At 40.9% G+C, this 24,545-nt stretch overlaps 1 protein-coding gene across 5 annotated transcripts; it reads right to left on the bottom strand.

Moving 5' to 3' along the window:
• Nucleotides 1-3: 3 nt before the first annotated feature.
• On the bottom strand, nt 4-22,174 carry LPCAT (lysophosphatidylcholine acyltransferase). Of its 5 annotated transcripts, none has more exons than XM_011151611.3 (11): nt 21,719-22,174; nt 13,188-13,333; nt 10,610-10,827; nt 2,986-3,098; nt 2,573-2,727; nt 2,289-2,426; nt 2,071-2,196; nt 1,848-1,992; nt 1,666-1,764; nt 1,438-1,582; nt 4-1,327 (listed from the first exon to the last, which is right to left on the bottom strand). In XM_011151611.3, exons 1-11 carry the CDS (start codon nt 22,151-22,153, stop codon nt 1,242-1,244), a joined length of 1,806 nt encoding a protein of 601 aa, XP_011149913.1. In that variant the 5' UTR covers nt 22,154-22,174; the 3' UTR covers nt 4-1,241. The 5 variants fall into 5 exon arrangements, with proteins under 5 accessions (XP_011149913.1, XP_011149922.2, XP_025160394.1 ...); XM_011151620.3 differs by lacking the exon at nt 10,610-10,827 and adding an exon at nt 7,235-7,449 and having other exon boundaries at nt 21,719-21,758; XM_025304609.1 differs by lacking the exons at nt 10,610-10,827; nt 21,719-22,174 and adding exons at nt 7,235-7,449; nt 21,134-21,549.
• Nucleotides 22,175-24,545: the final 2,371 nt, after the last annotated feature.

The raw sequence follows: 24,545 nt of genomic DNA, 5'->3' as shown, positions 1-24,545 counted from the left end.
AGGTCTCGGTTCAATAAATACTGTTATTTTTCAACATACTCGTTCGTAGTAAAATGTTCTATAACTCAACATACATATGTCCGCTCTCAACTTATAATGACCACTACAATGCGCTGTTGGAGTTTGGCCATTTCGCTCATATACAGGATATTACAAAGGATGCTCTCTTTAGCTGCACCCGCATATTCTTCTTTGTATATATATACATACATACATGCGTACATACATGAATTGCGCACTTGCGCGCGCATACGCAGACGGTGTAGACGATCGATTCGCATAATCTTGCTGCATCCCTCCCCTGTTTGTGTGGGTGTGTGTACATATATACGTGTGCCTCTATATGTGCCAGTCGCGGTGTGCAACAAGTATGCATGCAACTGTTATCGTACATTTGTATCTCCGTGTGTGCATGACTGCATGTCTGCACATGTGTACCGAATCTCGCGGCATCATCAAACTATCGAGCCAAAAAATAAATCATGTAATTATCTGCTCGTTTTCGTCTTTTTTTTGCTCTCTAAATATATATCCAAGCCCTACGTCACCAGGGGACCTCAAATCCTCTCGAGCTACGGGAACTTTCATGACTGGTTCATTCAACTAAGTTCGTCATATACAGCAAAGTAACTGTGGCAAAATTGCTCTTCTCCTTTAGGATTCTACATACATTTAGCAGATCCTCGATCAAGCATGCGTCATAGAATCCTCATATTTTGAAAATTTTTGCGAGCTATTCTCTTTTCAATGCACTCTAGGGTACTTCCTTCCCTCGAGTTTTTAGGCTTTCAGATTTTTCCAGATTCTTAAACAGAATTTTATCGGTCTTCAGAAATCGCGGCGTTTTTGTCCTTTAGGAATTACCAAACCTTCAAATCTCCAGTTCTGTTCGGGTTCTGCGTATCTTTGGATTTTCGTATATCGCTTGATTTCTACAACCGTCGTATAACTAAATATTTTGGAATTTATCAAATCTAGGATGACTTCGAACCCTTGAATCTCGTAATTGTTAACTTCCTATATCGCTAAGTTCTTGACTTTCTCTAATTTACAGAATTATAGGAAAGACAAGCTAGTTGTCTAGGTTCTCGCGACTGCAACTTCCGCCAACGACAAAATAATTTCGCATTAGATCCTTGAAGCATCGGATGCGTTTTTCATACAGGGATGGAGCAGATGGGATTGTGAAAGGGTCTGCCACGATGTCCTCTGGGTGGAACATCGGGCGCCAAAAGACACTTTCAAATGGCCTTCTTTGAACTTTCGTTGCTCGCAGCGAACAAATGCGTGTACTCCGCACGGTTTGACAATTGCGTCAGAACGTCATCTGCAAGAGATCAACCGTTTCGAAAAAACGAGGAAAACATTTTATCCAGCATTAATGCTAAGAGATTAAGAGATAAAGACGAGAGGACCAACAGCGGTAGGCATTTTTACCGAAGCTCACTGTGACGTCGTTTTCATCGTTCCTAGCCTGTTGAAAGATCCTGTCGGACTCTTCCGGTTGCATACGTAGCGATAACCTCAAGGCTTTCCTGAGTTCCGATTGGGTCAGGCACGACGTTGTCTTCGAGCCGCAAACCTGTGACACAATGTGATCGCGTAAAAATAAAAGTTCATATGCTATGTACACGGTGCAGCTATATATAAACGGTCGGTACTCACGTCGAACGCGACTTCGACCTTGTCTAATTCCGTAGACGCATTTGCCGTGACCAGCACAGTGAAGATATATTCCTGAAGATCGATCTTTCCTTGGCCGAGCTGAAAGAACCAAGCGAAATTTAACCAACACCTTTGTCGAAATGCACACCGTATCGTGCAAGTTTCACGGTATAAGTGCAAACCCTATCGTGAATGCGGAACAATTGTTGAGTGGTCGGGTCCTTCTCGTCCAGTCTTAGAATTTGCGCGAATTCCTGCAGGTTCACGTCGCCGAAGTTGGTCGTTTTCTTCTGAACAAGCTCTTCTTCCGTTTTCGATGCCACCAGGCTGCAACGCAGATCAAAAGAGGATTCAGGAAACAACATACATTCTACGACACTTGCATGTTTGTGTACCATTACTTACCCTAGCTTGCACCGAAGCTTGTGAGTCTTCACAATACTGGACGCATACGGGAGATGCAGCTGATGAGCCTTTTGAATTATCCGGCAGTCATCGTACGTGTAGTCCGACACGGGAATCTTCAAAGCTCTGCGCAAAAGGCATCGAGGGATCACGTGATAACGTTACGAAGGGAGAAAGGAAGACGTTGTTGAAAAGAGACGCCCGGACAACGCACTTACTCTGCCATGAGGCGTCGCACATTGTTCGCGTACAGCTTGGGATCCATTTTCTCCGCCTCGCTCGGATTATACACAGGGAGGAACTCGATCTCGCAGCTGCTGTTTAATTGCGTCAACGTCAGCCATAATAGTTTCAACCTGCAATTCGATATAACCGGATGAAGATTACAGAGACACATACGCACATGACGCACTCTCTCTCTCTCTCTCTCTCTCTTTTTGCGTGTGAAGCTGAGTGAATGAAGAAGACGCAGAGAGACGCGGAAATAAATATCCGTACTTACGCGCCAGGACCTTCCCAAGTCCACGTCACCGTGTCCAGCTTGTTAGGGTACCTGATGCATACCGGTTGCACAGGCACGCCTGGATAGAATGCGCCTGATTTGAAAGTGATCAAGCATGACCGGTTTGTGCAGGTTCCTTCGGGAAATATCATAACCTGCAGGAAGAATCGGTCAGTTACACCACGAGCTGCGAGGCGGAGGGTAACGATTTGCAACAAGTGCACGACGCCAACCTTGATTGCAAGCTCGCGTGCACCTCGCAAACCATGAATTATTCCGAGCATTATAAAGGGGAACAGCTTGTATAAACTGTCTCTTACTCTTTCCCTTCCCGGGGTTTCCCTTTCTTTCCTCCTCTTTATTAACGCTACAATTTTTGCAAACTGATGCATGACATCATACGCTCTGCCTACCTGCGGCCAATCTTCCTTGGAAGTGGTTCTCTCGATGATTTCCTTGATGGTGTTCTGCCGGGAATTAGGGTCTTCCCTCCACACGTACACCGGTTGCGTATAATTGATGAGCTCTACACACATCGAACATGAAAGGCACAATGCGAGTGTATGGTCGAGAGAGAGAGAGAGAGAGAGAGAGAGAGAGAGAGAAAGAGAGAGAGAGAGAGAGAGAGAAAGAAATGCACACATGTGTCGATGAAATAATCACGACCTGCAGCGTATCATATTCGTTCGAGTCTAACTAGCTCGTCGTGATTTCGGAACGATACATTTGCAGGGAAACTCGCGACGGAGTTTTGCACGAGCGAGACGAGTTCTCATTCGGCAATTGACAGTCGTTTGGCGGATAATTGTTCCCTCGTGGCCGGAAATCAATCGTGACGTACTTGCGCGCCGAATTAAGGTCGATCATTTTGCAAACGGCAAGTTGTTGCCAATCGTTGCTTCACCGGCGATCGCAATCGCCGGTAGTATTAATTAGCGGAACTCTCGCGAGTGCGCCTGCTCTTTCCGAAGTCACTCTCGTCGTACATAACGTGGTGAATGGGATTCGTCTCGATTGTTTTTTTTTCTTTTTTTCTTTTTAGTACCATCGCCGCCATTCGACTCGTGACGTTTCCGTTAATACGTCTCGCAAAATGCTAACCCCACTCTCGTTATAAACAATACAGATACTCGGGTCTTGATGCAACTGGCAGCCGGAAACTATCGATAAACTAATTTGGTCTCGGATCATCTTTGCTGCGTCTAATGCCCGTTTCTACCAACGCAGTTTAAAAAGTTAATCCCTAGTGACATTCGGTTAACCAAAGTTTAGCAAAGTGTTGATTTCAACAATTTGTCCAGGTTTAAATGTATGTTAACTAAGTTTAATTTAAGCGGCCGATGTGGGCTGTTTAAAGCTTTTTACTGTCCAGTTAAAAATGTAATTCTAGCCTATCTAATACAAGAAAATAGCTGTTAACCTAGTTTGCAAATATGCAATATGCAAATTTATTTAATAAACTTACAAGTAAAAAATGCACATCTTTAATATCTTAGATATATGCAACATGCATTGCGTTTGTAACTATAAATTGCATATGTTTTTCTTTTAATTTAATAATTATTTAGAGATTCGATTCCCAATATTTAAAATAATGGAATTCATAGTAGGAAATGCCATGTAAAAACTACAATATTTACACAGCTGTTTTATACAGCTGCTCTTCTTTTCATCAGCAAAATATTTTCTTGTCTTTCTTTTAAATTATCCCAACAGCTTCTCAAAACTTCAGCACTTCGACATTCGTACTTCGAAGATCTACTATTTTAAATAAGTTTTCTATAATTTTCCAGCACTTTTCTTTATCTTTTAAGGTTATCGTGTCAGACTTCTTATTTTCAAGAACATCTTTATATTGTTACGTTAAATTTATTAAAATCATTTTCTCTGCGTCGGAGAAATTTGGAACATTTGAGTTTGCGTTGTTGTTTATCTGCCATCTTCCCTTCACTCATACTGTTCATTACAACACGACGGAGGTAACAAATATAAATTTTGAGATTTGCGCCACAATTGCGCCGAATTGTGAAATTCCGATATTGTTTATATTTGATTCTTATTATTTAAATATTGTCTTAAGTATAATTTTAAGATGTCGTAAACTAATTACAATAGAGCCGTCTTAAAAGATATTACTTATGAATACTAGAATACTCATTAATTAGATACACGCGAATGAGGCGCGCGAGCCTGCCCTGAGCGTTACGTAGACAAGAGCACTTATTCGTTAACTTTAATACGTTCTTCTGCAAAAACTACTTGTCGGACGCAATTTTGTTAAAGGAAAAAGTTGTTTATTTTAGCATAAAGTATCGTGGCCTGTACTTCGAATGTGGGAATTTCGGATCACCCTGTACAGCTGAAATATCATATATACTCTCCTTTTTATTTTCACGTTATCGTTTTTGCAGTAATATCTCGGCTCTCGGTGGTCCAATCAGAGCGAATTTTAGCTAGAAATCTTGAGGAGACTTATCATTATCCGGTGAACCACTAGAAAAAAAAATCGAACAAAATGAACAAAATGGCAGCTATTATTAGGAAAAAATTCAAATTTTTCAGTTCTTTTACAATAAAAAAATTAATATCTCGGAATGAAATATTTTGACAGAGTTGTCCATTGGTTCATCACCTGAGAGCCACATGAACAAATATTATTACTTTCAAAATTTCAAATCGATACGAAGCTCAGTTTCGGAGAAATCACTGCAAAAAGTTGAACAATAAAATTCCGAGAAAAACGCGTTTAAAATTTAAGTGGACGTATATTTATATAAGTATTTGTTTAAAAACAAAATTTTCCTACTCTTCATATGTTATATAAATATATGTAAAATTTTCATTCTTGCACATATATTCAGTTCGTCACAAAATCATTATCAAAAACAAGCACGATTTTTCAGTAATCTGACCCTCCAGTCCCTTTAAGTCTCTTATATCGTACGAGTTATAAGTTTAGCTAAACGTTCTAGATGGAGTGTTCGTAGAAACCATTTAATATTAAACTGAAAGTTATGCTCAACTGAAGTTTTACTGAACCATAAGTTAAGACTAAAGTTGGAAGAAACGGGCATAAATAGTTTAATGATAACGATACGCGCGTCACCGATACCGAGCGCGACGGTTATTATTTTCTCCGTTGTACAACCTTACACTAATCGTTACAAAGTCCATTCTTGCGCTCGCCGGAATGGCTAACGCTGGGTGATATTTTTTTATTCAATTGTACGCGCACGCAACGCACCTCAAAATCTCTGTAAATTCTCCATTGTGCGCGGTTTAATTTTTGTTACCCAGATAGCACAAAACGTCCTCGCGATGATTCTGGACACATCCATGATAACCCTGGGATATTTTCAGGATATTTACTTGTGCCGTTGTGAATATTTTAAATGAGAATTCTATGTGCGTACTTGACTTCATTAATTACAGCAACATTGGAAGCAATTTCAGAATGTTATAGAGTACTGTAATAAAATATAAACTTCCCATAAATGTCTATCGCATATCCGCTAGTCTCTGATAAGAGTCTCTAAACAGCACTACCTTCTGAGAGATGTCTCAAGGATAAACAGTAGAAATATAGCCTGCTGATTCCGAGTTATGTCGAGATATAATCTTTTGGAAACAAAAAATTGTGAAGATTAATCAGATCAAAAAAGAAAAGTCAAGTACCATTTTGCAAAAACCACAGTTATTAATGATTGAAAATGATCACATTTAGAAGCGGCAATTGTACCTAGCGACAGATTCAAGATTCAAGGTTTAAAGTTCAATATATTCATATCTATCGCTAGGCACAATAACCGTTACATAACTGTAAATTTATTATTTTGCAAAAAATATGCAAATTTTAAAGTTATCAATTAAAAAAACCTCTAGATGTGGTCATTAATAGTTTAATAACTGTTGCGATTTTTTCAAAATAGTACATTATAACTTTTCTTCTCAGTTTGATCTGATTAATCTTCACAATTTTTCGTTTCCGAAAGATCCCGGACACCCTGTATATGTCTGCTTCCTATCTTTCCCGCTTAAATTATAAATATAAGGAGAAGGAAGCATTCGACACTCGATTCTAAGTTGGATTTAGCAAATTGAATCAATTGCTCGATTTTTTTTAGAGTTGAAAGATTTTAGAATTCCGAGAGATTAAAATTTAAAAAGATTAAAAAATGTTTCGTTTCTAAGAATAGACTGCTAATGTGTTCTGCGAATTTCGATCTGGAATCGAGTCAAATGCTTTTTTTTTATATTTCCTTATATCTTCTTTATATTTGTAATTCAAACAGAAGAGACAAGATTTTGTATAATTCGGAGTCAGCAAATTCAAAAGACTGTTTCCTCCTTTTCCTTTAGACACCTAGGAAATATCCATAACATATCCCGTAGAAATCTTCAGGATGTCTTAAAGATCCAAAGTATATCCCGGGATAACATTCGGATATCCACAAGATAATGTCCGTTCTGGACGTTTTTAGGATTTCTGGAGGATGTCATATTGCTATATGGATATTTTCTGACTCATGACTCTAATCGGAGTTTAACAAGAAATTATGTCTCGAAAGAAAGAAAGGAGAAACCGGCATGTATAGCGCGACGAATGACGAGAGAAGAGAATAAGAGAGAAGTGAAAGGAGCGAGAAAAACTGTACCACCTACTTCCGATAAACGGATTTAATCCTGACTCTCGCCTGACGATGATCGAGGGAAATCCGGTGACGTAAACAATGCCGCCGTCTATGAAAGTCGAGTGCGGAGCGAGCACCAGAATCGGCGCTTCCGATCTGGAAGCCTGTCTCCCTCGAACCACGATTTTCATCCCGCCAGCTTGGTAAGTAAGTCGGCCCAAGTAACATAGCCACGGCACTATTTTGCTGCGGGTTTCAATCGAGAAAGTGTACACATACACATGCAGTGGAGCCTGCAGTCGGAGACGCTGAACATCACAGCGTCTCAGGTATTCTTAAGGTAGGCATCGGCGGCGAGCAGTATCGATACGCCGATGATATCGCGAAACGGACGCGCGAGAGGCGAACTCTCGACACAGGTCCGTCCAATGCACTTTCTACATGATCGAATTGATAGAGAAGAAAAGGACGAAGAAGAAGACGGTGAAAGTGTTTCAATAAGCGATTCGAGTTTCGACAACAGCCGAGAGAAGTTAGTTGCGAATTTAGAACTGCACCGCATAAGCACCGACAAGCACTTTTGCGCTCCCCTCTTGGCTTCTCTGATGCAAGCGAGATGTTTTTCGCCGTGAGAATATCACATTTTTTCTCTAAAGACCTACATCTCAATTGACACACGCTTCCGATTATATACTTGACGTGCGAGAAACGGCAAATGTCCAAGGATGATTCATCTAAAACAGGACAGCTGAATAACTTTGAAAATATGCAAGATAGAGAAAAAATGTTAAATATAGAAATTGTAGGGTTCAATGACCCCTACAATTTCAATTGGTTCAAGGTCACACTGGTATCACATAGCAATACCAGTGTGACCTTGAACGGCGTCATCAAGATTATGGGAAGGTTACCTTGAATTTTTTTAATGGAAAATCCCACTTTTTATTATACCATTTTTTTTCTACCAATTAATTTGAGAACAACTTGTGTCTGAAACATGTTTTTTTGCCTCATGTTTTTTGAGATATTTAAGAAAAATTTGGTAACTTTTTTCAATATTTGGCTTACAATATCTCGGTAATTATTTATCGGAAAGAAAAATAGTACTAGACTTTTTTGCTTTATTTGATCTTAAGAATATATTGTTACAATAATGCTCTAACTTTTGTTAACTTATCGATTTTTTTAAATTTCAAAATCATCAAATTATTATAAGTTAGGGCGCTATTGTAACAATTTATTCTTGAGACCAAGTAGAGTAAAAATGTCTCGTATCACTAAAAGATATTAGGCAAGTAAAAAAATGTTTCAGACAGAAGTTGTTCAAATTAATTCGTTCGAATTAAGTTCAAACATTTGTTCAAATTAATTGGTAGAAGAAGAAGATATAATAAAAAAATGGACGTTTCCATTTAAAAAATTCAAGGTGACCTTTCCGTAACTTCGACGCTGTTCAAGGTCGTACTAATATTGCTATCTGCAACACTTGAAGCTCTACAAATTCTATATTTAAAATTTTTTTCTATCTTGCATATTTTCTAAGTTATTCAGGTGGCCTGTTTTAGATGCTACACGTTGCATAATATTCGCGTAGTATGAACATCGCGAACGGTGCATCAGAGAGTTGGTGGTTATTGGACGGTGTGTTGTATTTAACCCCTAGACTGGTAGTTTAGAGTAATTCAATTGCGATCGAATTTACTGGTCAAGGAGTCAAATGAGATGAAACGTATTATTTAGAAAAACTACGCTACCGAAATGTAAGTACGGAATAACTGCTTTATGTTAGTTGCCAACGAGTAAATCCCATCCACCAATTATGTGCGCGCGCGCACGTGTGTATGTACATAACAATATTATATACAATAAAGTAAACGAACAAGACATCACGGCTTTGCGGTGCTAAAGTTAGATCTTTTGCTTATCGCAAGGAGAGGTCGCGAATAAGAGCATTCATTTGCATATACTCATTACACTATCAGCAAAAAAGTAATTTTTCGCCTAAAGTTAACATCTCGCAATCTTGCTGGCGCCGTCGTGTACAGGGTGTAACAGCAACATACAGGTCAGTAGCACGGGTTGCTTGCTCCTATTCGGATGATAATGCAGAGGTTGCCGAAAAAGTCACTCGTTGACTTTATTGATAATGATATTTGCAGTGTTCCTAGTTATGACAAATGCAACTTAAGGTCATTCTACAATACGTGTCGTAAGTTGTAAGCCGTAAGAACTGACCAATTATGGCAGATTATTTTTATAATAATTGATTGTGATTCGCCAATTCTTACGGCTTACAACTTACGACACGTATTATAGAATGACCTTAACTTTGCACCGTGATTGTTGTGACCGATATCGAATTTATCGACCGTTTACCGACAGGAGCCGAGCCTCATTGAATTAAAAAGATATTTAAAAGATAAAACTGAGAAATAAATATTACGGAATAAAGCAGAATAAACAAGAGTAATACTTAAAGAGATAAATAATACAACACATTTCCTGGTTTTGTATAATTTCTTAATTGTTTTCTCACGTTGAAAAGTTCGATAGAAATTGGAGATTAGAAAGAACGATATAAAAATATTTAAAAGTCTTACATATTGTATTTCATCTATGTTTCTACAAAAGATTGCAAAAGTATGAATGGACTAGAAACGCAATATAAATATTGGTTGCAATTTAATCGACCGCAACTATCAAGCGACATCTTTTCGGTACATTATAGTCTTGTATCTTGGCATCGAAAATAGGGCCTGTTTTTCGAAATTTTTTGCAGCTTGATAGTTGCGGTTGATTAAATTGCAACCAATATGTATATTGCGTTTGTAGTCTATTTTTTGTAGAAATATGGATGAAATATAGTATATAAGACTTTTAAATATTTCTGTATCGTTCTTCCTAATCTCCAATTTCTATCGAATTTTCCAACGTGAGAAAACAATTAAGAAATTATGCGGAACCAGGAAATATGTTATATTATTTGTCTCTTTAAATATTACTCTTATTTATTCTGCTTTATTCCGTAATATTTATTTCTCAGTTTCATTTTTTAAAAATCTTTTTTAATTCAATAAGGTTCGACTCCTGTCGGTAAACGGTCGATAAACTGTCATAACGAACACGGTGCAAAGTTAGTTGCATTTGTCATAACTGGGAATATCATTATCAACAAAGTCAACGAGTGACTTTTTCGGAAACCTCTGCATTATCATCCGAATAGGAGCAAGCAACCCGTCATATTGACCTGTATGTTGCTGTTACACCCTGTACACATTCAGTCTTCCGACTACATCCGAAAACCGAGAAAAACTGAGAAAAAAACAAATACACGGCGACCTCTCCTTATCGGCCAAAATTGACTCGTCATCATCGTTGGACGACAACTTGATGGTGGGCGACCTACTTCCGAAGAAAGGGAGGCGTCTATTCTCCCCTTTGGCGACGATGCTCGGTCCGCCGAGGTACACGACCGGAAGTGCATCGAAGAAACTGGAATGCGGGGCGAGAGCCAGCACCGGCGCGTCCTTAGTCTCCGCCTTCCGGCCCTTGACCTTCAGATGATGGAAACCGCCGCAGAGAAATAATGCCCGCATCATCCAGCAGATCACGATGCGCATGTCTCTGTTTTTAAGTGGTTTTACTTGCAGTGTGCATGCACCATCGTCCGATGCGATTTTCTACTTCTGAGGATTAAAGAAGGATCCCGTTTCTCGGATAGGACGTCTACGCGGGAAATATATTAATCGGTATATTAATAAATATATTCCTCCACCTCCCGGGTAGTAGCCTTGGGTCCTCTAGGCTCTAGAGGAATCCGCGGGGAGCATACTTGGAAATCCTTAGATCCTTCGTGAAACCGTCTCAACGTTCTTTGTACTTTGGATGCCCACTCGGAAGCACATCGATTTGTGTCTTTATTTAGACGAGATGCCGCCTATAACGGTACTAATCGTGTGACTCCAAACAAGTGATTCTGCCTCGTGAATAATTCAGAAACTTGTAAATCTATCTCACCGGGTGCTACGACTACTCGTAGGTGCTTCACAAATGTTACTTCTAGCCGAGCCACTTTTATCGCGACCTTCCATGGCGCGAGGTTGCTTTATTGACTTTTCTCTCTTATTTGAAGGCCTCAGTCAGCTTGATTAAATTATAAACAACATACGCTCGTGCAACAGATATAAGATAAAACAAAAGTTGGTACTTTCCGTTCTTCATGTTTTCACATAGCCGTTATTGTCGGTCAAGCACTGGCAATTGTCTGTACGTAAAACGTGCGTTAAATAATCAAACACCCGAAAATAAGTATTCTATTTGTAAAGTGATTTTTCCCATAGTCTCATATTCTAAGCGAAGCCTTTTACAGGAAAAGGATTCCTCTTTCGATAAAGCGATTAAAGTGAACCATTCATCTAAAATTTATTGGATATTATTTTAACTGTTTTCCTCTTATTTCAAGAGGATTTCCTCTCATATCAATTAATTTCCCTCTTATGTGAAGATGGATACGTTAATTTGAATGTCGGCTTCTTTTGTTCAGTCATGCTCTAGCTCCAAACATGAGCGAAAAAATAATCATATGCTCATGCTGGGTCAGAATATTTGGAATGCTTTTTAAAAAAAGGTATGTGTGCTGCTGTAACATATATAAGATAATTTATCTATATTTGGTCAAATACAATTTATAATCTATTGTAAGGAATTGAATATATTCTTTTTTTTAACTATGTTTCATACAATTGGTTATGATGAACACTTTTGTAGCTATAAAGACCATAACAAAACTGATTGGAAATTTGTTTGTTATGATGATCTTATTTCATTCGTGTCTACTTATTGTAAAATTGGAGCCAGAAGTACATCTATATATTATTTTTCGCTATACATTATAATAATTTTTCCAAATTAATTAGTGTAACCAGAAAGAATAAAGTACAGTAAAAATAAATAATAATCCTCTTAAAAAAAGATTAAATAATCTGTGTATAAGAAGAAATTTATATTAAAGTCAATGAGATTTGTATTATACACACAACATATAATCCCTCTAACTTTAAGAATAATGTGTTTATAATATTTTTCTCTTAATTCTAGAGGAATCCTCTTGATGCCACATATAAGAATAAAATCCTCTAAAATTTAGGTGATTCCGCTTGTTTTGAAATTCCTTTTTCTTTTTGGGTGTCAAATATAACTCTTGCTGAATTTTAATAATTTCAATCCGAAATTTGAAATAACGAAGTACCAATCTACACATCGGGAATCAACATTTGAATCGAAGGAAATATACTGATTCAGTGAAGATTAACTAATTTTTCACTTGGACCGACAACAATCCCAGGGAATTGTTCAAGTAAGCGAGAGAACATAGAACGAGGCGTTCCATTATGTGTGAAATAATCTTTAAATATCACAATAGCTTTGAGTATCATAATCAAACACGACAACCTTGTGTGTCAAAGCAGAGAAGCCGACCTTATGTTCCACCGAGCAAAAAGTTGACCTTACATGATGCATGATACTCGCTTGATGATATCATTTCGGTTACGCTCAGCCGCAGTCTCATTAGTCACGTTATCCTCCAAATCGTTCATTCAACTCGACTTCTATGTCTACAGCTCCGTGAGACATTAAACACCTCCGAGAGCCTCCGGTCTCCTGTGGTCCCTCTTCCCGGTCCAACTCCAGGATCTATGAATTTCCAAGTACACTCGGGCAGCACACATTCCGAAGATTTGTACAGGCTCAGTTTGCTAGTAAAAGTGAGGCGACGTAATGCCGTAGCGTAGAATAGGAGGAAAGGACTGAAAGCGACCTCATCGGAGAGTTGATGTTAAGGCGAATAACACAAAAGGACAGACGCGGGACAAGAGATGAGGAAAAGAGAGAAAGAAAGAGAGAGAGAGAGAGAGACAATGAGAAAGGACCGTCTGCGGCCTCGGTAAAATTATCGCGCACCGCTAGTTTTCGCTCGAACATACCGCCTCCATCCTTTGAGAGGAGCTCGCCGAAGATCCTCCTCGGATAATCCATGGAGACCCAGGCAGGCCAGCAGCCACGCCAGTATCATCAAAGTCGTGATGGCGGCGAGCCTGAACGGCAGGAGGGCAATTGTTAGGAATATCGTCTGAAACACACGCCGCGAACGTTCAATCTTCCCGGAAATCTTCCGTGCGGTTCAGCGGCACGCTGTAAATTAATAACGTAAACTTCCGCCCCGCGGCGTCTTATTACAATAATTTACCATAAGCTCGAGATGAAGAAAGCGCCTGTGAATCATTCGACCGGTAGGTGCATGCATCGCGAATAGAGCTCGGAACGACACATCAGGGGAACGAAGTTCCACCGAAGATTCTCTCGCCGATCATCGCATAAGGTGCAATCGTCGACGAAAAAAATCGGACGCGCGGTTTATAAGGAAATGTGTAACTGGCTCGTGCACGTCGCCTGTCACGCGGTCAAGGTTGCGCAAAGAGAGGCGCCCACCGGCGGCTTCCACTTCTCCTATGATGAGATGTAGAAAGAAGAAAGAAAGGATCAACGCGGCGCGAGCAAGATGGGATATGAAGTACCGTTCGTTACGTTTCGCAGTTCCGTTAGTCGTGCGCTTCTCGTTTCATCTCGCTGAAGACGCGTGCAGGTAACTCCGCGCGAAATGCCCGACATGTAGGAACAGGTAAAAGACGCGCACGTCGAGAATATTTTGCAGCGGAGGAATCAAATCTCACGATCGGGACGTGAACTCTGGATGAAGACACAAACAAGAGCGTGAATCGGCGCAAAGTTCGACAAAAGCTGCAGAGAGTCTTCTTTCGCTCAGGCGGGTCGAGATCGCGAAGAACACCCGCGATTTGGATTACGTTGTGTTATCCGACGAAACAATGTCGAGGGAGCCTCGCGCGGAAAATCCTTTGGAGAATGCAAGCGCGCGCGATTTAACCTTTTGAGGCATAGTGGTAAGTATACTTACCGACCTATTTGTTCTCACATTTTCATGAAATATTTCATACTTGACAGATTCTTATCGGGTTTTTTGCGTCTTTTAGCTTTTTATATGATATGGGAACATATATGAAAGGTTGAAAAGTGTTTTGCATAAGTTGTCTATTTATTATAAATAAACAAAGTGTGAAAAATACACATTTTTACAGAAAAAAATCGTTTTCCACGAACTATGAGTGAATTTTTTGCTCAAAATCAAGATTTGGGGGTTTTTTTGGGTCGCTGATTACGAATCTGAGGTCCAAATTCCAAAATTAATTTTCCAAGATGACGGATTCAAGATGGCGGATCATAGAATGTACATAAAATTAGCTAAAATTGTATTCTGGTTAGTTTTTGAGCTCGCTGATTACGAATCTGAAGTCCAAATTCTAAAACTTATTTGCCAAGATGGCGGATCATAAAATTTTTATATGATTAGCTGAAATTGTACTTTGGTTAGCTTCCAAAGTCGCTGATTACGAATCACCGATGTCACCGAAATTATCACGATTTTTCATATTTGTAGCCGCCATCTTGAATTTCGAAAATCTGATAACGAATTCGTAATCAGCGACTCTGAAAACCCCACAATACCTACTGTCACCGAAATTATCGCGATTTTTCATTTTTGTAGCCGCCATCTTGAATTTCGAAAATCTGATAACGAATTCGTCATCAGCGACCCCAGAAACTCCCGTGTATAAATTTTAATGTATTCGGATTTTCTGAAAAATGCGTGCCTCAAAGGGTTAAGGACCATTGCGCGCGAGACGAGCGGTAGAAAAAGACGAATTAATACCACAGACGCAGGATGCAGGAAGACGCAAGGCTCTACGTGTCCTGCGATGCACGTATGATGTACGTGAGATGTAACATACTAACTGTACTAAATGCAGAATTGGGAAAGTTACTTTATAAAAGTATCTAATTACAGTTACAGTTCTTTTTCATTGAAAAACTAACTATTGGGGACTTAAGTAAGTTCTCGCTGTTTTTTCGTGAAAATGAATGCTTTATTTAAAATAATTAGTAAAGAACATGTTATTGAGAGTATTGTCCATCGCTAGCCACTACTTTCTCCCATCTTTCTGGCAGCATACGAATACCATGTCGAAAAAATGGCTGCGTTCAGAAAACATAACGGTTACACAACGGTTGAGTAATTCGTCAACGTTATTGGTCTGAATGTAAGGATCTAACAGTAAGGACCAATAGTTACTAAGCGCTCAGTGAGCGCTTTGTTTTCTGAACGCAACCAATGGCTCATCTTTGGAGGTTATCCACGAATCGACCCATTTTTTGGCATCTTCATAAGAATGGAAGTGCTGCTCAGCCAGGCCATGTGAGTCATCGATCGGAACAAGTGGTAATCGGAAGGAGCAATGTCCGGTGAATACGGCAGGTGGGGTAGGACTTCCCATTTGAGCGTTTCCAAGTAGGTTTTGACTGGTTTTGCAACATGTGGCCGAACGTTGTCATGCTGCAAAATTACTTTGTTGTGTCTCTCCTCGTATTGCGGCCGTTTTTCCTTCAATGCTCGGCTCAAACGCATCAATTGTAGTCGATAGCGATCTCCCGTGATGGTTTCGTTGGGTTTGAGGAGCTCAAAATATACTACACCCAGCTGATCCCACCAAATACAGAACATGAGCTTGGAACCATGGATATTCGGCTTTGCCGTCGATGTTGATGCATGGCCGGGCTTACCCCACGATTTTCTACGCTTCGGGTTATCGTAGTGTATCCACTTTTCAGCGCCAGTCACGATACGATGCAAAAAATCTTTCCTTTTCTGCCGTTGGAGCAGCTGTTCACACGTGAAAAAACGCCGTTCGACGTCTCGGCTTCGATTCGTACGGCATCCAATTTCCTTGCTTTTGAATTATTCCTAATGCTTTTAAACGTTTGGCAACTGTTGTGTGATCAACTCTTACAACTCTTGCAAGTTCATTTTGCGTCTGACATGGGTCTTCATCGAGTAATGCTTCCAATTCTTCGTCTTCAAACATTTTCGGTGCGCCAGAGCGTTCTTTATCTTCAACATCAAAATCATTATTTTTAAAGCGTCTAAACCAATCTCTGCATGTTGTTTCCGACAGAGCATGGTCGCCGTAAGTCTCCACAAGAATTCTATGTGCTTCAGATTTTTTTTGAAAAAAGTAATGCAATAAATTCCCCGCAAATATTCTTTTTTTGGCACGAAATTCGACATGTTTAACGTTATGAGAAAATATGTTGTTTACGCTTCGGCGGAATAACATATACTGTCACTTCGAGCCTAATGGTGGAGTTTCACGATGAAGTTGGCTGTAGTATTGCCCGATGTAAAAAGGCTAAGATAACACCATCTGTCCGGAAGCAGCAAGAACTTATTCAAGTCCCCAATAGTTACAGTTACAAGTTACTGACCTTCAAAAATAATATATTATAGTTATAGTTATTTAGTAGGTAACGAGTCGTTACTTTTCAGTTATTTTTTTACAATAATTGTGCTATTATTTTAAATTTCGTAATTGTGTAAATTCCTTCAATTTTATATAAATGTAGTTTATTGATTGTTATGTTCCTCGTATTGTATATATAATTTTTACAAATTAGATTCATTAAGTTAAATAAGCAATTCATATCTATTTTTTACGACTAAATAACAGTATAAGATTAATAATAACAATTATAAAAAAGTGAAAATGAATTTGATGAAGATAATACCAAAAATAATCTTAATATCGAAAATTAAAATTTTCAACGAAAAAATATACTGATGTTTTATAAATAAAGACTTACACTCATATGTTTTCTTAAATTTGCATTTGAAGTTCTACTTGCATGAATAATTGTTTTTGCCACCGCAAATTTTGCAGAGAAATGCCCAGTTGTTCTCGTTTCCAAATTTTGCTGCAACTTGAATATCTCTGCATATACTGGGGCATTTTACAATCCTTCTCCGAATATTGAAATGTTTTATCCATTGTTTGAATCTTTTATATAATTAAAACTACGCAGCGTACTTTACACTGAACGCGGGTTATGTTAACAAATAAGGACTGACGACGCGCGACGGAAAAATCTAATAGACGTACAATTTTTTGAAAGAAATACAGATTGCGTTCGGAGAGGGGACTATCAGCGCTATTGCGTCATTTTATTCTTTGTTTTTAATAAACGATAAAGATAGATGACGCAATAGCGCATTTTCCAAATGCAGCCAGAATAACTGTACGCTTGTTGGATATCAAGCATCGCACGTCGCATTATCGTGCTGGTCTGCCAGAAACTTAAATTTATGATATATAAAGTAACTATTGAAGTAACTATTAAATTAGTTACTAGTTATCAAGCAAGTGTAATTAAGTTAAGTTACAGATGGAAAAGACGGGACGAAGTTAAGTTGTAGTTACCAAAATAAGAAAAAAAGAAGAGAAAAATAACTGTAACTGTAGCGTCGTTACAAGCAACGAGTTACTTCCCAATTCTGACTGAATGCACGCAGCGAGAGAGAGAGAGAGAGAGAGAGAGAGAGAGAGAGGAGAGAGAGAGAGAGAGAGAGAGAGAGAGAGAGAGAGAGAGAGAGAGAGAGAGAGAGAGAGGAAAAGTACGCAGAAGGAGCGTAGAGCAGGAATCGGTCGATTGCTTCAAATGTTACTTCATTCTTCGTTTAATGTCACGTCTCGTAACTTTACACACTCGCAATACTTACAGGAGCCCGACTTTCTACGCGATCTCGCGGGCCTCGTCGATGTTTTAACAAGAGAAAGCACCGGTCCGCGAAGGAGTGTTACTTGCGTCGCATTAACGGTTAGAGAGGTGCAGGCCTCGATTTTAGTGCCTCGAAAATGCGCGGCGGTTCGCCGTAAATAAAGCGATAAAGTATTGCCCGCGCTTAGAAATTGTCTGCCAAGCACGCGGTGCGTACAGCTTCCTCTCTTTTCTCTTCCTCGCTCCTCCCTGTCGGATTTTCCGGCTAGATCACAGTCCGTGAACATCCACGCTTGTGGATGTTCGCGTATCCTCGTAGAAATTATACTCTCTTTACTCTCAATTTTTATGCTTGTTTTTATACTTGCACGCCCTTTTTCTCTTACTTTCGAGTATGCCTCGCCAGACGTGTTCCAGAAACGCGCGAGAAAATCCGGCGATCCCGAGCCTTAAAAATCCCCGACTATTTGGTGAACGCTGGACAAGCGATTTCTTAGAGACACTTCTGCGCATTCTTGACCGAATTCCCGCGGCGTTACCGAGCACTACCTGTTCGACACTTTCCAAAAGCGACATACCACAAACGGTCGCGCAGCCTCGCGAGCCGTATTACACCGCCTCGTTCCGGCACCGCGAAATTGTAACTCGATTAGCGCCGATGAGGTTCTTCGGACGGCGGCAGCTTCTTCCCGAGCGAGCGGATGAGCCGTGTCTCTCAACAGCTGATCGCAAACGCTCGGGTATGCAACGCAAACTAGAGAGTTTTTGCAATACCGTCTCTCAGATGCGGTAAACGTTGATCGTGGATGCTGTTGGTCGCGTACATGGTGACGTTATTTCTGAGGGAATAACTTTCACGATTTGCGTTTACCGTCTCTCAGATACGGTAAATGTTAATCGTGGATGCTATTGGTCGCGTACATAGCGACGTTATTTCCGAGTGAATAACGTTCACGATTTACGTTTACCGTATCTGAGAGACGGTATTGCAAAAATTCCCCATTGCCTCGCCGCGCGCCCGTTGAAAATTCAAAACACCCGCACAGAGCGGACTGAGAGTAGGGTTGCCAGATGCGAAATGGCTATTTCCGGGACATTTTTTGGCGACGGTTGCAAAATAGGTTGTTAAGGAATTTTAGTTAAATCTGAGAGATAGACGGCTAAGAGATGCCACTGTGCGGCACTCGCAACAAACAGATGCGTGAATTAGCCGGATAAGCTTGTACTTACGGCTACAACCTTTATTTTCTTCAATAAAAAAAAAAGAAAAAAAATGCGTGAATTAGGTATCAGCAGAGAGAAGTTTAGACACGAACAGTGCGATTGTATTTTTTACCACGCGAATGGCTTACTTGACATTAATTTTCTTAGATGGCACGTTGAAAAATTCGGCCCCATAAATCGTAGTGACCGCTCTCAGATTTCTCTCTGGTACTAGTCAAAAACATGAATATTATGATTATGATTTTGTTGAAATTCTCATTTTCCGGGACAGAAGACTTAAATTCCTGGACACGGGACAAGCTTAAGATTTCCGGGACACTCCCGGTAGGAATGGGCGATATAATAGAAAATATCGATATTTCATATCGATACGTATCATAAATAGAAATATCGATACACTAAAAATATCGAATAAAAAATATCGATACCACTAATATCCTTATTTTTTACTATGTACCTACTAAATATTTATTTATTGATTTATACTTGTTTATACTAAAATCTATCATAGTTACCGTTTTTGGAATGCGTCAGAAATAGATGTATTCCTAGTCATTTCACAGGAAAAAAGGAAGGAATCCAATTACGTATATTGACGAATTGCTCAACCGTTGTATAACCGTTGTATTTTCTGAACGCAGCCTTATATTTAAGTTCGTCTTAAGTTCATGTTTAGATACTATGTAGTCAATTAAATGATCCATACAATATCTGAAGATGAACTTAAGACGGTCTTAAATATAAGATCCGACTATGAATACCGGCCTAAATGTGTGCAGATTAAAAATATTATTTGTTTAGTTGCAGCGACATTTTCGTTTAAGACGGAGTACTTTTAACAAATTACATGATATGTACGCAAATCCAGAAAGCTTCTTAAATTACCCGCACTCAGGTTAGCACAAAAGTACACACATTCCGAGCAAGTGCGCCTAATAACAAAAAGTCACTAGCCACTGGGACGGAGCGAGTGCATGTCAATCGAATTCGCCATTAATTTGCAACGGTTTGTGACAATTCAAACGCAAACGGAACTAAGAATGGCTGTGGTTGGTAGCGCTAGTTCCAAAAGTTTCGGTACGCTAAAGTTTTCGCCCAATAGAATTACTAATGATTCATATTGAACTGTATCGGATATGTACGCAAATGTATCGGAAGTCCGATATTGCTCTTGAAATATCGATACACAGTAATATTGAAAAGAAAAATATCGATACAAAGTATCGATTTCTAGATCCAAAAGTATCGATATTTTCGAATATCGATACTGTATCGCCCATCCCTAATTCCCGGAAATCCCGGCCATCTGGCAACCCTAGCCGAGAGAGAGAGAGAGAGAGAGAGAGAGAGAGAGAGAGAGAAAGAGAGAGAGAAAGAGAGAGAGATTTTGCAGCTTCTGCGTTCAACTCGTAATGTTACGCCCGAAGGTAGGTGTATCTGCCTAAGTGTATGTTACGACCGCTCACGTGACCTTGTTCACGGCTAACACGCCGCTGCATTTACGTCGCGCTCGCATGGAAGCCCGCGAGAATGCGTCGAAGAAAGTGGGGCGGAAGTTACACGAGCCGCACGACAGGCCATAGTCGTCGTCACGACACCTCGACCGTGGACCATGAATGAGGAAGAGCGAGTGAGCGATAAAGGGAGAGAGACACACAGAGAGAGAGAGAGAGAGAGAGGGGACGAGCACAAATTTTTCGGCCGGCAAGAAACGCAAAAACAACGCGATCATAACCGTCGCGTGCGCGTGACCTGGCACGACCGCCGTCGCGGTCGCGGCGACTCGCGCGGCGTGAAAGTCGCCAGCACGCTACGGCGAACTTCGAGAAAAACCGGCCTATTCGTGACCGAGCGCAAGCGATATCTCCTCGGAGAGCCGGCTCGGAGTTTGTTTTCACAATTACTCCTGCGTTCTTATTCTCCGACATCCTGCGCGCTATGTACAGGTCTATCTATGATACAGGTTTATCTAACGGGGATGATTATCGTGCCGTTATAAATTATTTGTACACGTTACCGTTACCATGTCAAGTTTCAACATTCGTGCGCCGGCACAGTGAAACGTTCTCTCCTTCATAACGGCTGCGAGAGCTCCTTGGGCGAGGACGGCCCAAAGGAGCCGGAAACGGCCAGCCTACCTGCCAATTCCATCGCACAATCGATCCCCACGATCGATCGCAACGCTTTTCAAAATGGCCATTTCCCGTTCGACTAAAATTTTCATCTCGCGACACTCGAGACGCCCGCGAGATCGCCGTCGCGATTTTTATTGCGCAACCGCGGCGATACTGACCGTCCTCGGGAATGTCAACGGGTGAGAGATCCCCGCAGGCATCTCTATGCGGACCGCGCGCGCGTTGTTGTCCATCACACTCGCACACACTTTCTCGGCAACGCGATCGAAGCACCCCGCCGCGCTTCGCCATCGCGGCGGTGGCGGTGGCGACGGCGGCGGCGACGACGACAGCTACAACGGCATTCCCTAAAACGCACGAGCATCGATCCCGCTCGGGAGCCGCTATCGAGTGCGAACGAGCGAGCGAGCGAGCGAGCGAATGAGAGAGAAAGAGGGAGCGAGAGAGCGAGCGAGACAGAAAGAAATACTGACCTTGAGCTTCTCGTAGGTCGAGTCGAGCTCCAAGCGATGCACGAAGGGGTTGAGGATGTCCGCACCCAACGACGTCGCGTCGGCATCACCGTCGCTCCTGGCGTTTCCGTTCATCACGGAGGCGGATGCCACTCGACTCGCGGAACTCACACTCGCGGTTCCCGAGAGCGAGGGGAGGAAGAAGTCACGCTGTTCCCTCCTGACGATCCTTTCTTCCGGGAAAAAATCGTGACGCTGCACATGCGAGAGACACGCGCGCGCTTGATCGGCGGATTGGGTTAAACGATGTGTGTGTGTGTGAGACGCGCGCGCGAATTCTACGCGACTCGCGAGGACGAGGATCAAAGAGATGGCCGGGGCGCCACCGTTGCTCGCTCGCACCCTCTTGTCGCTACCGTGCGCAAGGGTTGACGGTCCGCGTAAGACTGCGCTCATACGACACGCGCCACCGCGCCAACTATACGGCGAAGCCCGCCGAAGCGCCGCGACGATGGTTCTCTCCGATGTTGTCCGAGGTCGAATCGGGCGCTTTCGGCGGCGGAGACCGAGCAGTGCCGACAACCCAAGGCCGGGGCGGATCGATGTTGCGATCTATCGAAGCGCCGAGACGAAAGCCCCCGACTGCATCCTCGGCTAACGTCAAGCTGTATCTGTCCGCTTCACAGGAGAATTCCTCGCCTCGCGAGTGGCTGGAGTCTAAGGAATGATTTTTGCAATTATCCTGATCTGTTGGGCATCACTGATCTCGAGAATGTGGACGCGAGCGATGGCGTACGGAGCGCACCTCGGGATTCCCACGGCTAGGTGTAACAGTAAGTTTGCAGCTCCGGATACCTATTATGGAACTCGTCGGAATCGATTCCGATCGGAATAATTCCGTTTCCCCTAGAAAAGACAATAGAAATCTAGGAAATAACGGAATAAATTCGATCGGAATCGATTCCGACGAGTTCCATAATAGGCACCCTGGTGGCTCGCGCTCTTTAGAGCTCCCTTTAGAGAGCAGAGCAAGTTGCGATGCAACGCCGAAGGGAAGAGAAACGAGAAATTCCAGTGCGACGCGTCGATTCGGTTAAAGAGACCAGACCAGAGGTTTGTTTTCTGTCGCTGAACTGCACAATCTTGCACTCTAGGGGCCGGATGTTCCAACTCCTTGGTAAGTTAACTAATAGCTAAATTATACAGGGTGTCTTAAAAATACCGGAACCCCCGGATAACTTTGCAGGATCAAGTTTTCATGAAAAACTTTAAATACAGAAGTTGTAGAAAATCGAGTAACGGATTTGATGGTGACTTTGAATTTGACCTTGGCCATGATCTTCAAGGTCATTTGGAGATCAACTTGCGTTTTTTAAATGGGAAACCTTATTTTTTATTACACTGTTTTTACTACTAATTTATTTGAACAACTTTTGTCTAAAACATTTTTTTATTTACCTAATATTTTTTGAGATATTTAAGGAAAACTTGATAACTTTTTCAATATTTAACTTACGATACTTTGCTAACTATTTGTCGGAAGAAAAAGTGGTACTAGACTTTCTTCCTTTATTTAGTCTCAAGAATATATTGTTACAATAGCGCCCTGACTTTTGTCAACTTAGTGACATTTGGAAATTTCAAAATCATCAAATTAACAAAAATCAGAGCACTATTGTAACAATATATTCTTGAGACTAAATAAAGCAAGAAAGTCTCGTATCATTTTTTCTTCCGACAAACAGTTAGTGAGATATCGTAAGTTAAATATTGAAAAAGTTATCAAGTTTTCCTCAGATATCTAAAAAAATATTAGGCAAATAAAAAAATGTTTTAGACAAAAGTTACTCAAATAAATTGGTGGAAAAAAACAGTGTAATAAAAAATAAGAGTTCCCATTTAAAAAACACAAGTTGATCTCCAAATGACCTTAAAGCTCATGGCTAAGGTCAAATTCAAGGTCACCATCAAGTCTGTTACTCGATTTTCTACAACTTCTGTATTTAAAGTTTTTCATGAAAACTTGATCCTGCAAAGTTATCTTGGGGTTCTGATATTTTTAAGACACCCTGTATGTCTGTCTTCGTTTAAATCGAAGGAAAAACAAAGATAAACAGATGACTCAAGTTTAAATTGAAAGAAAAACAAAGATAAACAGATCATTTAACTATTAGCTATCTTATCAAGAAGATGGAACAATCGGCCCTATTTCTTCTCCCTTCCTTCTCCTCAACAAGTCTCGATCTGACCCTTTTCCGAAAGTACAGTTAAGCAACGGAAAGCAAGCCTTTTCTATCTCTCATCAGCTATAAGCCTAATCTGCAATAAGCTCCTACTTCTTGTTTCCTATATTCTGTATCTTTTTCTGGTTTGAGACATAAGGTTTAAGTCAAAACGAGATAAAGAGAAAGAAACAGAAAGCAAAGAGCACATTGTAGATAAGGCTGTACTCTTGGTGCACCCATGCCAGGTTCGTATTCCCGCCTCCTTCCGTCTCTATCATCGCCGGATCAGGTTTAGCGCGTTTTTGTGGCGCTCGCTGTTGGAAAATGTAACGATCGTATGTCATAAAACGGAAAACGTGCAAGGTAAACAGGTGTATCCGTTGAAATATCGTTTGCCAAGGATATCGTTTCCTCGATGTAGCACCGCTGCTGTTGACAAATATGATTTACTCGGCGTCCCTTCTAAGGTTTAAATGTCCCTCCTGAGTGATTCTCGGGTCGATATATTCTTCTTCTGGGAACTTGGACGCAACCTCGTTGGAACTGGCTCTTAATTGGATCGCACGTGCTGCAGGAAGTCATATGTTCATTTTGGAAAAATTGGAGTAAGCCACTTTGCGGTA

The sequence above is a fragment of the Harpegnathos saltator genome, unplaced genomic scaffold (assembly GCF_003227715.2).
Source record: "Harpegnathos saltator strain DR-91 unplaced genomic scaffold, Hsal_v8.6 scaffold63, whole genome shotgun sequence".
Lineage (NCBI taxonomy): Eukaryota > Metazoa > Arthropoda > Insecta > Hymenoptera > Formicidae > Harpegnathos > Harpegnathos saltator.
Note: the sequence above shows the minus strand (reverse complement) of the source record. Positions and strands in the feature narration are given on the sequence as shown.